We start from the raw sequence: 14381 nt of genomic DNA on the forward strand, positions 1-14381 counted from the left end.
CCCCTTTACCCTGGCCGAGACGTCCTCTCCATGTATCTCTATAGGAGAGGCGAAGATGCAGCATTCATGCATCCCTGCCTCTCCCATAGAGCTGAATGGAGGGAACGTGTCTGTTGACCTCTTAGTGAGGTCGACAGACATGAGAATTAGCTGCACAGAGCTGCAGCAAAGCCTGGTCCCGTACGGGAGATCGCGGGGAGTCCCAGTGGTCGGACCCCCTGTGATCAGACACTTATCCCCTATGCTGCAGATAGGGAATGTGTTCTATGGCTGCAGTACTCATTTAAATAGGCACTGTCAGATCGAAAAACTTTTTATATGTTGTTACTGATGAAAACTAAGGACCTTATGTAATATGGTTGTTTAAAAGTTTTTAAATATTTATTAAAGAAAACGGCTCCTGAAAATTCCACCACTAGGGCTCCCAGACCTACTGGGTCACTAACCAGTCCTGCAGCAGCATCATGCTTGTCCACGAGTTATGGACAAAAGATGACTCATGGACAAGGCTGCATGAGCAGACGCACCTATCACCTAATGAAAAAAGGTATTTTTATAATAAATATAGGCGAAAGAGGCATAAACATGTGATGTATATGGTCAGGCTTAGGTACTGTGTAACATATAAATTGTTTGTGGGATCTGACAGATAAACTTCAAAGAGGTTATCCCATGATTAAAAGCTATCGCTATCCACAGAATAGGTCATAAAAACTGAACAATAGTGATGAGACGTCTGGGATTTCTGCTGATAGCTGAATACAGTGCTCGACTATCTTCAGAAGTCCTGTAGTAAGTAAATAAAGAAAGTTTTGGGCATGTGCACTGCGGCACTAGTCGCTTAGAGGCCAAGGGGCGCTCCTTGTGATTACTTCTTTTTTATTTGAATTATTATTTTTTTCTTCAAATCAGTATTTACAAATCACCCCCACCCTTCCCCAAACCCTTAGGGTCAACAGAGATCTTTCACAATGTCAAAAATGTAAAAGCAATGCAAGTGAATAGTAGACTGTGCAAAAGAAAAAGCATTGCAAACCATTTACTGAGCCTCAGGTTAAGAAAAGGTGACAGTATAGAGCTTTCTTTACAGTGCAATGACATGAATGATGGATTTTACTGGTTTGTAAATTCCTCTGAGGAACCAATACCATAAAACAGGTTGCTGATCGGCCAGCATGTAAGGAGGCCATATGTAACCTAAAGGAAGCCTAAAGTTTTATGCATACATATTCTCCAATATTCTTCAATACTCTTATAACCGGACTACAAGTTTTGTCAGCATTAAAGAGGTATTCTGAAAGATAAATTTTAAAGTGTCCAGGGTGGCAATATAATATATAAAAGTTGTTCTCTCCAGCCAATCACAGGCTGAGTAGGGTGACTGCTGATCCTGGACCGACTTTGAGGATTCCATAAAGTGGATCTAATCAAGGGCAGCAGGTTAGCAGACACATGGGGGATTAGAATATATATATGTACACAGAGTGGGGGAGATTTATCAAAACCGGTCCAGAGGAAAAGTTGCTGAGTTGCCATAGCAATCAGATCACTTCCTTCATTTCTTAGAGGCCTTTTCAAAAATGAAAGCAGCAAGCTGATTGGTTGCTATGGGCAACTCAGCAATCTGGACAGGTTTTGATAAATCTCCACCTATATACCTATCTCATACAATACAATTATGCATCATGACAGGAAAACCCCTTCACGGTTAGGTTTCTCCTTGGTTTTTTGCCAGATTTTTTTTTATATAAAAACACCAAAACAAAATACCAATTAAAAACCCCCATTGTGTTTTAATGGCATTTTTTCTCTTTCATAGACTTCTCTGGGAGAGAAACACCAAGATTTCAGTGAAAACAATAACCATAGACTTCATATGCTCCTATTTTTAAAAACTGCCTCTGAGCCTAAGTGAAAAAACACTAAGTGGGTATAGCATTTCATTACTACTTATTGACTTGCAACTAACATCTGGCCATGGTGCTTAAAAAAAAATGCTGTGCGACAGCATTTATGCTAAAAAAAAGATTGGAAGCTTAGCCCAAGGGTATGTTCACACGGCGGAATTTCTTAGCAGAATTCCGTGAAAATGTTCAACATGTAAATTGTTTCTGCGGATTCCGTCTCTGTACATGCAAATTTGCGTAATGTCCACCTGTGTTTTCCGGACAGAAATTTCACAAATTTTCTGCCATAGGAAGAATAACCTAAGGGTAAGTTCACACAGGTGTATGTGTTTTCAAACTCGCAGTGTATTTCCCGCTGCATGCTTGAAAAGGGACAGGGTCTCTGAGCTCTATCCGCAGCAAATTTTCAGCAGTGAAATCTCCGCCGTAGACCCCATTGAAGTCAATAGGGTCTGCGGTGGGTTTTCAACAGCAAATATTCCACTACCAAAAACTGCTGCAGATAGCCAGCGGAGACCCCGTCACTTTTCAAGCTTGCAGCGGGAAATACACTGCGAGTTTGAAAAGAAATAGACCTTTTTGAACGTACCCTATGCTGTCTCCAGAATAAAGGATGACTCGTTTTAGGATAAAGTCAGGACTAGAATTCAAGAAGTTATTGATATTGCCTGTTTTTTTTTGTTTTTTTTTTTCATTCTTATCTTAACTTAATTCTTATTTCTATAACCAAAACTTCTATTGAGAATTCATTTTCATTTTGTTTCTCTGCAGTTCTGGGTCCTAAAAACTCATGTAAAAATAACTGTGAAAACAAAGGTGAGTAGTTTTTTTAATTGCTGGTTTAACTTATATTTTTAGGACCAATGTATATTATTGTTATTATTATTAATTTTATTATTATTACTATATAGGCAGGATTGCACAGGTAAAAGCATGTCAAAGTTTTGACAACTGAAACACAAGACACAGGCCAGAGTGGAACAATTGGGCTTTGTCATTTAGGTAACAACAGGCTGTGTCCTTAAGGGGTTAATATTGGGGTTATCCAACCTAAGTGTGATGCTTTCATGTACCGCACCTTTATAAAGCATTTTAAGTTTGCTGGATCTACTAATAGCTGCACACCTCACAGCAGGTCCCACAGATCAGTGGCTGCCCATGCAGAAGCTCTAAGCTGGCTTAGATTTCTGCAACATTTGCTGTCGCAAATCGGGCCTCAATCGCATGTGAGGAGCATGCGCCCCCGACACACCCCCTCAGTGCAAAGCTGTGATCCTCTTCCTGCTCCCTAGGTGCCAGTGGCGCACATTTTTGTGCATAAAAATATATTTTTCTGCAAAATCTGGTACTTTTTGACCAACTCACCACTCGCACATCTTAGTTAGGCTAAGTTTCTACTTGTTTTTTTTTGGGGGGGGGAAATGCCAAGAAAAACACCAATTCTGCCGCATGGCGTTTTTACGGCCAAAAAACGCTGCGGACAGATGTTAGCTGTAAATGCAATATTCTTATTCCACTTGGCGTTTTTTAAATCCTTTTGGTGTTTTTTCACATTTGTTTTTTAGTCAAAATCGTGGTGTTTTTCTCCCATAGAAGTCTATGGGAGTGAAAAAAACGCCAATAAAAACGATATGTGGGTTTTAACCTTGGCATTTTTTCAGGCGGTTTTTATTCTTTTTCGGACTTTAGCGATCCAAAAAAGTGATGGAGATACCTTTTTAATAAAATTTCATAGGGTACCATTAAAAAAAAATAATAAAAAAGATACAGTAGTGAAGGAAAAACGTGTATCTAACGAAATTATCTTTTTTATAACAAAATTTCTATAAATTTTGTAAACAGGAATCAATTTATGTGGGCAGGCAGGGACCTAAAAATGTAGCTGACAATAATAAAAATGTAGTGTGTGTATGTTTTTCACTTTTTTTTCTTAAATTTTTAATTGGTAGTACTACTACTCCCAGCATGGAACACACTGTTCCATGATGGGAGTAGTAGTACTTGTACTAATTGACAGTTGACTAATTGACTAATTGATCCTCCTGTATAAAGTATAGATGTGGCCAACCGCTCTTCTATGGTCCCCTGCACTGCCTTATATACACTTATTCATATTTCCCGCAGAGAGCTGTGATTGGCCAGATGGTTCCAGCCAATCACAGCTCTCTGTGGGAAATAGGAATATGTGTATGTATAAGTCAGCGCAGGGGACCATAGAAGAGCGGCCGCCCGCATCTTTACATTTTACAGAAAGATCACAGCGGGTGTCAGTAGTGATATCCACTGTGATCTTTCCTTAACTGCAGGTACTACTACTCCCAACATGGAGCACTAGGAGCTGTAGTACCTGCATTAATAGACAGATCGCAACAGGTGTCAGAACTTACACTCACTGCGATCTGTCTATTAATGCAGGTACTACAGCTCCCAGCATGGAGCAGAATGTGCTCCATGTTGGGAGTAGTAACCTGCAGGTAAGAACAGATCACAGCGGGTATCACTACTGACATCCGCTGTGATCGTCCTATCTATTGCAGAGATGGAGCGGCTATATACAGCGCTCGCATCTCTGCACTATACTCCGGCCGGCCATTTATTCATATTTGGCTGCAACCATCCGGCCAATCACCACTCTGGGCGGAAAATATGAATGAGTGATGTTCTATTCATATCACTGGCCAGACTACAGAGCAGAGATGTGAGCGCTGTATAGGGACGCCCCACATCTCTGCTATATCATGGACAATCACCTCGAGTGTCACGACTGACACCCGGGGCGATATGTCTATTAGTACAGCTAATACTACTCCCATCATGGAACAGTTTGTTCCATACTGGGAGTAGTAGTACTACCTAAAAAATGTAAAAAAAATAGAGAAAAAATGTGAAACACACACTTTTTATTAAAAATTTAGTAAAATTTATAAATTTAGTTAAAGAAAATGTTTTCCATCACTACTGCATCCTTTTTTTCTGGTACCAAAAAAATTGCCAAGGTGCAATTTCCAATAAAATGAAAAAATGCCAGAAAAAACGCCAGATGCAGGAAATTGCCCTGCTGTTTTTTCAGGCATTTTTTCAAACCATAAAACGCAGGACAAAAAAACTAGTAGAAACTTAGCCTTAATCTCACCCATAATGTTATTAATCCTGACAATGAATGTCATTAATGAAAAAATACAAAATGGCACACAGCTGAAATTTAAAAAAAAGATGTGAAAGTTGTAGGGGCCAGAATAAGGTCATTCAAATAATTTTTGTTAAAGTATTAAAGGGGTACTCCCACTCTAGACATCTTATCCCCTATCCAAAGGATAGGGGATAAGATGCCTGATCGCGGGGGTCCCGCCGCTGAGGACCCCCGCATCATTGTCACGCCCCCTTCCATAGACTTGTATTGAGGGGATGGGAGTGATGTCATACGGGGGTGGAGTCTTGACGTCACAGACTTCCATTCCCGGAGTCGCGACTCAGACCCTCCAGCGGTTCCGGTGAGAACACAGGTGGGTGCCGCAAGTGGCAGTGGCGGGACCCCCGCGATCAGACATCTTATCCCCTATCCTTTGGATAGGGGATAAGATGTCTAGGGTTGGAGTACCCCATTAAAACATATTGAAAACAATATAAATTCTGACTCACAGATTTAAGGAAACATGTCAGTTTTAGCACATGGTGAATGACATAAACCTTGTCCACCAAAATTTGTAAAATTGTTGGAATTTTTTTTTTAATGTTTTCTCAATTTCGCAGTATACCTTATGGTAAAATGGTGTCACTGCAAAGTACAATCAGTCCCCCAAATAACAAGCCTCATGTGGCTCTGTAGATTAAAAAATAATAGAGTTTTAAGGCCCCATTTACGGGAGTGAATTTCAGAGCAGAATCCGGTGCAAAACTGTTGTTCAGAAATTCAGTTGCAGCAGACTCCCATTGTCGAGCATAATTTCAAATTATGGACTTTGCAGAAAGAATGAACATGTCAATCCTTTCTGCAGAATCACCTCAGAAATGCATTGCCGGTTATGGAGACAGCGCATTTCTGAGCGGTCCTAGTGCAGGCTTGTTCTGCCAGCGCCTTTTGTCTGTGAAATGTCCAGAGAGATATTCCACCGAGTGAATGGGGCCTTAGAAGTTGAGGAGGACAAAACAAAACTTTGGCCCAGTACTTAAGGGATTAATGACATGGCCCATCTGTTTTTCAGGTCATGAAAACAGCACCTACAACACAAACACAACTGATTTGCAAGAAAAGCAAAATGTATCCAAGGAAATCAATTCTTCATTTCAACTAAACCAAACAACGCCTTCTGGATCAAACAACACTCATGAAGAAACAACTGGTCAACCCGAAAATGTAGGTTCAAAATCAACAGGTCATGATCAAGACTTAGGGTCCCTTGTTAAAGTTCATCAAAAACAGGGTCTAAGTTCTACTATAGGTCCATTTTTCACAGAGCATGGCCAATACCAAGGTTCTAGCACAGAATTACCAATAATTGGTCATAATAAAGATCTCAGATCAGGAAATGGATCTAGGCCAGATGAACAGTCTGAAGACCAAGGTTCTGGCAAGGGATCACCATTGAATGATCATGAAAAAGAACTAAAATTGGGTAATGGATCTAGGTCAAATGAACAGTTTGAAGACCAAGGTTCTGGCAAGGGATCACCATTAAATAATCATAATAAAGGTTTAAAATCAGGATTGAGGCCAGTTGACTGGTCTGAAGAGCAAGGTTCAGGCATGGGGTCTGAAGAGCAAGGTTCAGGCATGGGATCACCACTGACTGATCATGATAAAGGTCTCAAATTAGGTAATAGATCTAGGCCAGTTGAATGGGATGAAGACCAAGGTTCTGGCATGATATCACCCTTGACAGTTCATAATGGAGGTCTCAGATCAGGTAATGGATCTAGGCCATTTGAATGGGAGGAAGAACAAGGTTCTGGCACGGAATCACCACTGACTGTTCATGATGAAGGTCTCAGATCAGGAAATGGATCTAGCCCAGTTGCATTGAAGGAAGACCAAGGTTCTGGCACGGAATCACCATTCACTAGTCGTGATGCAGGTTTAAAATTAGGTTCTACATCTGGACAACTAGATGAAGACAATGGTTCTGGCCTAGACCATTAAAACTGCTTCTAACTAAGCCTGTAAGATGGATGAAGCTGTGTATTGGAACAAAGAAACAAAATCAAAAATATGTGTAGTAGTGAGGCAAATTACTTCTCATATTTTCTCATAAATGAATCCACCATCAAGCATAAAGTCAAGAAAAACACTGCATGGAATATTACATAGAGATTCTGTCAATTTAATCAAACAATTACCATACTTTGGCTGGTGCTCTTCTGATCTTCTGATTTATTAATAAATGGTCATTTTTGCTTTGTTTAAATCATTTTTGTTGTTGTAGTTTTCTTAGAATAGAGAAAGTATATGTGCAAAATAAAGAATATGTGAAAAACAACATAGATACAGACATATGAAGGGGGGGCATATGAAATGGCGCGCATACGCTGAATTGTGTGAATTGAGATTATAACTATTACATTTTCATTCATTTCATTAGTCTGCACTTGGTTTGTAATTTTTTTATTTTTTTTAGGACTTACCTAATGTAAGATAATTTTGTTTAACCCCTTCTTTAGCGATTTTTCATTTTTGCGCTTTTGTTTTTTCTCCCTCGCCTTCTAAAAATCATAACACTTTCAATTTTCCCCCTAAAAATCCATATGATAGCTTGTTCTTTGCGTCAACAATTTTACTTTGTAATTTCAGCACAAAATCTACGGTGAAAACAGAAAAAAATGATTTGTGGGGCAAAAAAAAAAAATGTCATTTTGTAAATTTTAGCGGCTTTCGTTTCCACACAGTGCAGTTTTCGGTACTATTTTTGTTTTTATCACTTTTTAATGGTATTAAAAGTGACCAAAAATCCACTATTTTGGACTTTGGAATTTTTTTACGTCTATGCCATTGACCATGCGGTTTAATTAATTATATGAATTCGAGTAGAATACAGACATAGCGCACATCTAGAATCTTGTATAATGATCTGATTGCTACTCAGCATAATATCTAAAACTAACAGGTTGTTAGTATACATTTTTGATCAAAAAGTACAAGCCCACTCGCCACGTCAAGGCCACCTATTCAGAGTGGGTCCCTAACGTCCCTAGCATAAAATGGCGTAGCACCGGGCGGCGACCACCACCGCCGCGACACAGATGCCCACGGGGGGGGGGGGAAGCGACCCACTGGCAGAGCGGCCCCAATGCCACTCCAACCAGTCTATGGGCCGCACCCGCCCGCAGACACAGCACCACGGCAGCAACGGACGCCGCCCCGCACCACACCAGTGTGAACAAGGTGTAAAGGCTCACTTACCTTGCTCTCCCAGTCAGACTGGGAGGCTGCTAGGAGTGAAATGGCCCTAGTGTGGCTAATTACCACCTATATAGGTTTGGGCTGAGGGGGTGGGGAAGAGTGCAGCACATGTTTAAAAAAAAAAAAAAAAAAGAAAGGATAGAAATCACAATATGAATTCGAGTAGAATACAGACATAGCGCACATCTACAATCTTGTATAATGATCTGATTGCTTCTCAGCATAATATCAAAAACTAACAGGTTGTTAGTATACATTTTTGATCAAAAAGTACAAGCCCACTCGCCACGTCAAGGCCACCTATTCAGAGTGGGTCCCTAACATCCCTAGCATAAAATGGCGTAGCACCGGGCGGCGACCACCACCGCTGCGACACAGATGCCCACGGGGGGGGGGGGGGGGGGAGCGACCCACTGGCAGAGCGGCCCCAATGCCACTCCAACCAGTCTATGGGCCGCACCCGCCCGCAGACACAGCACCACGGCAGCAACGGACGCCGCCCCGCACCACACCAGTGTGAACAAGGTGTAAAGGCTCACTTACCTTGCTCTCCCAGTCAGACTGGGAGGCTGCTAGGAGTGAAATGGCCCTAGTGTGGCTAATTACCACCTATATAGGTTTGGGCTGAGGGGGTGGGGAAGAGTGCAGCACATGTTAAAAAAAAAAAGAAAGGATAGAAATCACAATATGAATTCGAGTAGAATACAGACATAGCGCACATCTACAATCTTGTATAATGATCTGATTGCTTCTCAGCATAATATCAAAAACTAACAGGTTGTTAGTTTTATATATATTTTTATAGTTCAGACATTTATGCACGTGGCGATACCACATATGTTTATTTTTATTTGCATGCTTTTTTTTATGGGAAAAGGGGGGTGATTCAAACTTTTATTAGGGAATGGGTTAAATCACATGTATTAACATTGTATTTTTACTTTTTTTTTTTGCAATGTTATAGCCCCCATAGGGGACTATAACATTGCACACACTGATTTCCTACACTGATCACTGCCATGCAATAGCCCGGCGATGTCTGGCATTAGCAGTTGGTCCTGGTTACTTGTAGCAACCAAGACCCATCGAGTATGACGTGCGCTCACCTGCTGAGTGCGCCTCATACCTCGGGAGCCGCAAATGGACGTTAATGAACGTCCATTTGCGGCAAGGGGTTAAGTTGGGTTGAATTTCCATGAAGACCAAAAGCCTTGTGGTAAATGGCCCACAGAGGAATAGTGCAGTAAAATAAAAACAGGGAGATAGAAACTTCAGTTTAAAGGGACTTTTTGCTTCTGCTCCTGGTGGGTCAGCTGAGTTTAATGGACAATACCTAGTCTACAAGTGATGATGTTTACTTGAGTTCATGAATGTAAAACATGTTTGCGCACAACCTACATAGAAAGGGTATATATTCAGGAAATGGACCGAACTTAATCACTAGTAAACAATGTTTAGTTCATTAAACTGAATGGAAATACCAGTAGTACCCCACAGTATAGTGATCCCCCAACATACAATGGATTCCACTTACGATGGCCTCCCACAGACCATCCTAAGTAAAATATAGCATCAACTTACGATGCTTTTCAGCAGCAGAAGCTGGTGATACTGACTTTACCCGCTGACTATTGTATATCAGGGGACCACAGTGAAGCAGCCGTTCGGTGGAGCTGATTAGTACAGCTGTCTCTGGACTGTTTTACACAGCTGCCTCCATGCCCAGTGTGCTAACTTGCATAAAGGGGTACTTCTGCTTCTAGACATCTTATGCACAATCCAGAGGATCCAGCAGCCAGACTTCCCCCGCGATCTCCAGGCCGGGACTCTGACATTCTGAAGAATAATGTTCAGAACACCGGCTCAGGGGCTTACATGTTTGTGACATCACTACAGCCGTGATGCCCCTTTCATTTAGGTCTATGGGAGGGAGCATGACACTTGTGGAGCAGAAGTACACAGCCGTCACACCCCCTCCCGTAGACATGAATGGAGGGGACGTGACGGCTGGGGTCGCCCGTCATCCAACATGGGGTGCCACGCCAGAGCCTCCTAACTTCTTTCGTTCACGCATCTTATCACCTATCCTTTGGATAGGGGATAAGATGCCTAGGGGCAGAGTATCTCTTAAAGCGATACTCCAGTGAAAAAAGGAGATTTTTTAACACTTACCGTAAAATGTCTTTCTTGAACGATCCATTGGGGGACATAGACCGTGGGTGTATGCTGCTTTCTCTAGGAGGTATGACACTATGGCAACAAAAAAAGTTGGCTCCTCCCAGCAGGATATACCCGCGTCCAGGCCCTGAGCTAATCAGTTTAGTACCAGAGCAATAGGAGAGGACTGACAGGTCAAGGAAAAAACATGAACTGTCCGAGAACCAGAAGAAAAAATATAACTGAACACACCCTCGGACAGAGAACAAAAGAGAAACCCAAAAGGGTGGGAGCTGTGTCCCCCAATAGATCTTTCGAGAAAGAGATTTTACGGTAAGTGTTAAAAAATCTCCTTTTCTCTATCGGCTCCATTGGGGGACACAGACCGTGGGACGTACCAAAGCTGTCCCTTTGATGGGCAGATAATCAGTTATGGAAGACGGCTGTTCCACTGCCGCCTGCAGCACTTTATGGCCCAGACTAGCATCAGCCGATGCGAAGGTATGAACCCGGTAGAAGCTCAAGAGAATGTGCAAAGACAACCAAGTAGCCGCCTTGCAAATCTGCGAGGCCGAGGCCTTGTTCTGGAGAGCCCAGGATGCCCCAACAGAACGGGTAGAATGAGCCACAACCCTGAAGGGAGGAACCTTCCCCCTACAACGATAGGCATCCGAGATGGCAGACCGGATCCACCGAGAAATGGTGGCCTTGGAAGCAGGTTGTCCCTTGCGACGACCTTCCGTAAGGACGAAAAAGGAATCACACTGACGAAACGAAGAAGTGATAGAGAGGTAACACCTAACATTCCGAACCATATCCAGTTTGTGGAGTAAATGCTCCTTAGGATGAGAAGGAGTGGGACAGAAGGACGGAAGAGCAATGTCCTCATTGAGATGAAAGGCCGAAACAACCTTAGGCAAGAAGGAAGGATCTGGCCGGAAGACAACCTTGTCCTGATGAATCACCAGAAACGGAGAACGGCAGGAGAGAGCTGCCAATTCAGACACTATCTGAATGGAGGTGATAGCAACAAGAAAGGCCACTTTCCAAGAAAGGAGGTGCAGGGACACCTCCCTAAGGGGTTCAAAAGGTTCACCTTGGAGGACCACCAGAACCAGATTCAAGTCCCAAGGGGGAGAAGGTGACCGATAAGGAGGGGCAGCATGCGCCACTCCTTGAAAAAAGGTCCGGACATGAGAATTAGAAGCCAGAGGACGCTGGAAAAGAATAAAAAGGACCGAAACCTGACCCTTAAGGGTACTAAGAGACAACCCCAGTTCCAAACCCGATTGCAAGAAAGAGAGAAGACGGGGAACAGAAAAAGTAACAGGAGACAAAACCTGAACTTCACACCAACGAAAATGATGCAAATGACTTGGGAAAAGAAACCGCGGGCTCTCAAAACCGCGGTCTCAACCGCCACGCCGTCAAATGCATTGACTGTAAATTGGGGTGGCAAAGAGGACCCTGAGACAGAAGGTCCGAACGAAGTGGAAGGCGTAGTGGAGTGTCGTCCAGGAGCCTGACCACGTCGGCGTACCATGACTTTCAGGGCCAATCTGGAGCTACCCGTATGGCAGGAACGCCCTCCGCTTTGAGCTTCCTCAGAACCCTGGGAAGGAGCGGAAGGGGAGGAAACAGATATGGCAGAGCAAACCCTGTCCAAGGAATCACTAGGGCGTCGACAGCTAGCGCCAGGGGGTCCAGGGACTTCGCCACAAACGGAAGGATCTTCCGATTGTGCCGAGACGCGAAGAGGTCCATGTCTGGAATGCCCCAGAGATCGTAGATCTGCGCGAAGACCTCCGGATGCACAGACCACTCACCGGGGACGGCCGAGGATCGGCAGAGGAAGTCCGCTTCCCAGTTGAGCACACCCGGAATGGCCGGAACCTTGCTTTCCGCCCAGATGAGAATCTTTGTCACCTCAGCCATGGCTACCGAGCTGCGAGTGCCGCCATGCCAATTTATGTATGCCGTGGCGTAGTCCGACTGGACGCTGACAGGGCGGGACTGAAGCAGGGACTCCCAATGAAGAAGGCAAAGAAGAATCGCCCTCAGTTCCAAGATGTTTATCGGAAGAAGAGCTTCCCGGGGAGACAGAGGCCTTGAACCGTCCAGTCCCTGAACACACCGCCAGACTGGCATACGTTGTAACCACCTGCCAGTGGAGGGGAAGAAATGATCGCCCCTGAAGAAGAAAGGGGGAGCGGAGCCACCAGAGCAGAGACTGACGGATCCAACGAGGGAGAGCAATCTTGCGATCGAGAGACAGAGGAGATTTGTCCCATTGAGAGAGAATCGCCAGTTGAAGGGGACGGTAATGAAATTGGGCAAAGGGTACGGCCTCCATGGCCGCTACCATCCGACCCAAGACTTCCATGCAAACGCGGATGGAAACTGGGACCTGGGCCCGAAGGGAGCGGACTCCTGACAGGAGAGTCAGACGTTTGTCCGGCAGAAGGCAAATCCGGGCAGAGGCCATGTTGAATTGAAGTCCCAGGAAGATCAGAGACTGAGTGGGAGAAAGGACAGACTTGTCCCTGTTTACCATCCACCAGAAGAGATCCAGGGTCTGGAGGGGGAGATCCACATTCTCCAGGGTCTGGACTCTGGTGGGAGCCTTGATGAGAAGGTCGTCTAGGTAAGGGATTACTGAGACTCCCCTCGACCGCAACAGGGCTATCACTGGCGCAAGGATCTTGGTAAAGACCCGAGGAGCCGTGGCCAGTCCAAAGGGCTACAAATTGAAAATGACCCTCCGAAACCGCAAAACGGAGGTACCGTTGATGGCCGAGAAATATTGGAACATGGAGGTAGGCATCTTTGATGTCCACCGAAGAAAGAAATTCCCCTTGTTCCATGGATGCCACTACCGAACGGAGGGATTCCATTCGAAAGTGGCGGATGAGAAGATGACAGTTGAGACACTTGAGGTCCAGGATTGGCTGCACCGAACCGCCCTTCTTGGGAACCACAAAAAGATTGAAATAGAAACCCGAAAACGTTCCCTTGGAGGAACGGGGACAATAACTCCCTGGAGAAGCAGGGACTGAAGAGCCTCTTAAAACTGCTTTGCCAGAGAAGGAGACCGGGGAGCCTGGGACTGAAAAAAATGATCCCTCGGGAGGGAGGCAAACTCGATTCGGTACCCGTTGGACACCACGTCCCTGACCCAAGAGTCCTGAATGTGTGTGGTCCAGATGTCTCAAAAAAATAAGAGACGACCTCCCACCCGAGAAAAATCTGCGGGTGGGTGCATCACCTCATGCGGAAGTGGGTTTGCGATTGCCTGATTTGGCCACAAAATGGCCGGAATGGTTGTTGTCCGACTTCCAAGACGGGCGCGCCCGGAACGAGGGAGCCTTCTTGTCCCGCGAAGGCGCCTGCCTCGACCCCTTATTGGGGCCAAAAGTCCAAAAGGACCGAAAGAAAGAGGACTTCCTCTGGGAAGTAGAGCGTGCTTTATTTTGAGGCAGCAAAGAACTCTTACCCCACGTCGCCTCAGAAATAATCCCGTCAAGGCGCTTGCCAAAAAGATGGACACCAGTAAAAGGAAGCTCGGTGAGAGACCTTTTGGAAGCGGCATCCGCATCCCAAGCCTTAAGCCACATGGAACGGCGGAGGGCCACCAGGTGACCCACAGCAAAGGCAGCACAACGGGCTGACTGCATGGAAGCTGTGCACAGAAATTCCCCAGCTTTAGAGCATTGGAGAACCAAGGCAGACAGATCCTCAAGGGGGATCCCGCCTGGATACCCTGACGGAGTTTTGAGCACCACAACGATAGGGCTTTGGACACCCAAACCGAGGTGAAGGTGGGAAGTAGAGAAGAGCCTGCTGCTTCAGAGGCAAACTTCGCTAAGGACTCCACCTTCTTGTCCGTCGGGTCCTTGAAAGCAGCCGCATCTGCCAGTGGCAGT

The 14381-nt window shown here is 44.6% G+C and overlaps 1 protein-coding gene across 2 annotated transcripts; it reads left to right on the forward strand.

Annotated features, from left to right (window-relative positions):
• Positions 1–1622: 1622 nt before the first annotated feature.
• On the forward strand, positions 1623–7278 carry LOC130277720 (hornerin-like). Of its 2 annotated transcripts, XR_008845550.1 has the most exons (4): positions 1623–1707; positions 1820–1926; positions 2679–2723; positions 6110–6201. XR_008845550.1 is itself a non-coding variant. In XM_056528440.1 (3 exons), the coding sequence occupies exons 1-3, from the start codon at positions 1686–1688 to the stop codon at positions 7042–7044; spliced, it is 1002 nt and encodes a 333-aa protein (XP_056384415.1). In that variant the 5' UTR covers positions 1669–1685; the 3' UTR covers positions 7045–7278. The 2 variants fall into 2 exon arrangements, 1 of the variants encoding a protein (XP_056384415.1); XM_056528440.1 differs by lacking the exon at positions 1820–1926 and having other exon boundaries at positions 1669–1707; positions 6110–7278.
• Positions 7279–14381: the final 7103 nt, after the last annotated feature.

Source organism: Hyla sarda, chromosome 6, assembly GCF_029499605.1.
Source record: "Hyla sarda isolate aHylSar1 chromosome 6, aHylSar1.hap1, whole genome shotgun sequence".
Taxonomy (NCBI): Eukaryota; Metazoa; Chordata; class Amphibia; order Anura; family Hylidae; genus Hyla; species Hyla sarda.

Coding starts and splice junctions, on each gene's coding strand:
- LOC130277720 (XM_056528440.1), top strand. CDS start 1,686: ATGACAGGAAAACCCCTTCACG. Junction 1,708..2,678: donor GACAGGAAAACCCCTTCACG/GTTAGGTTTCTC, acceptor GTTTCTCTGCAG/TTCTGGGTCCTAAAAACTCA. Junction 2,724..6,109: donor AAATAACTGTGAAAACAAAG/GTGAGTAGTTTT, acceptor TCTGTTTTTCAG/GTCATGAAAACAGCACCTAC.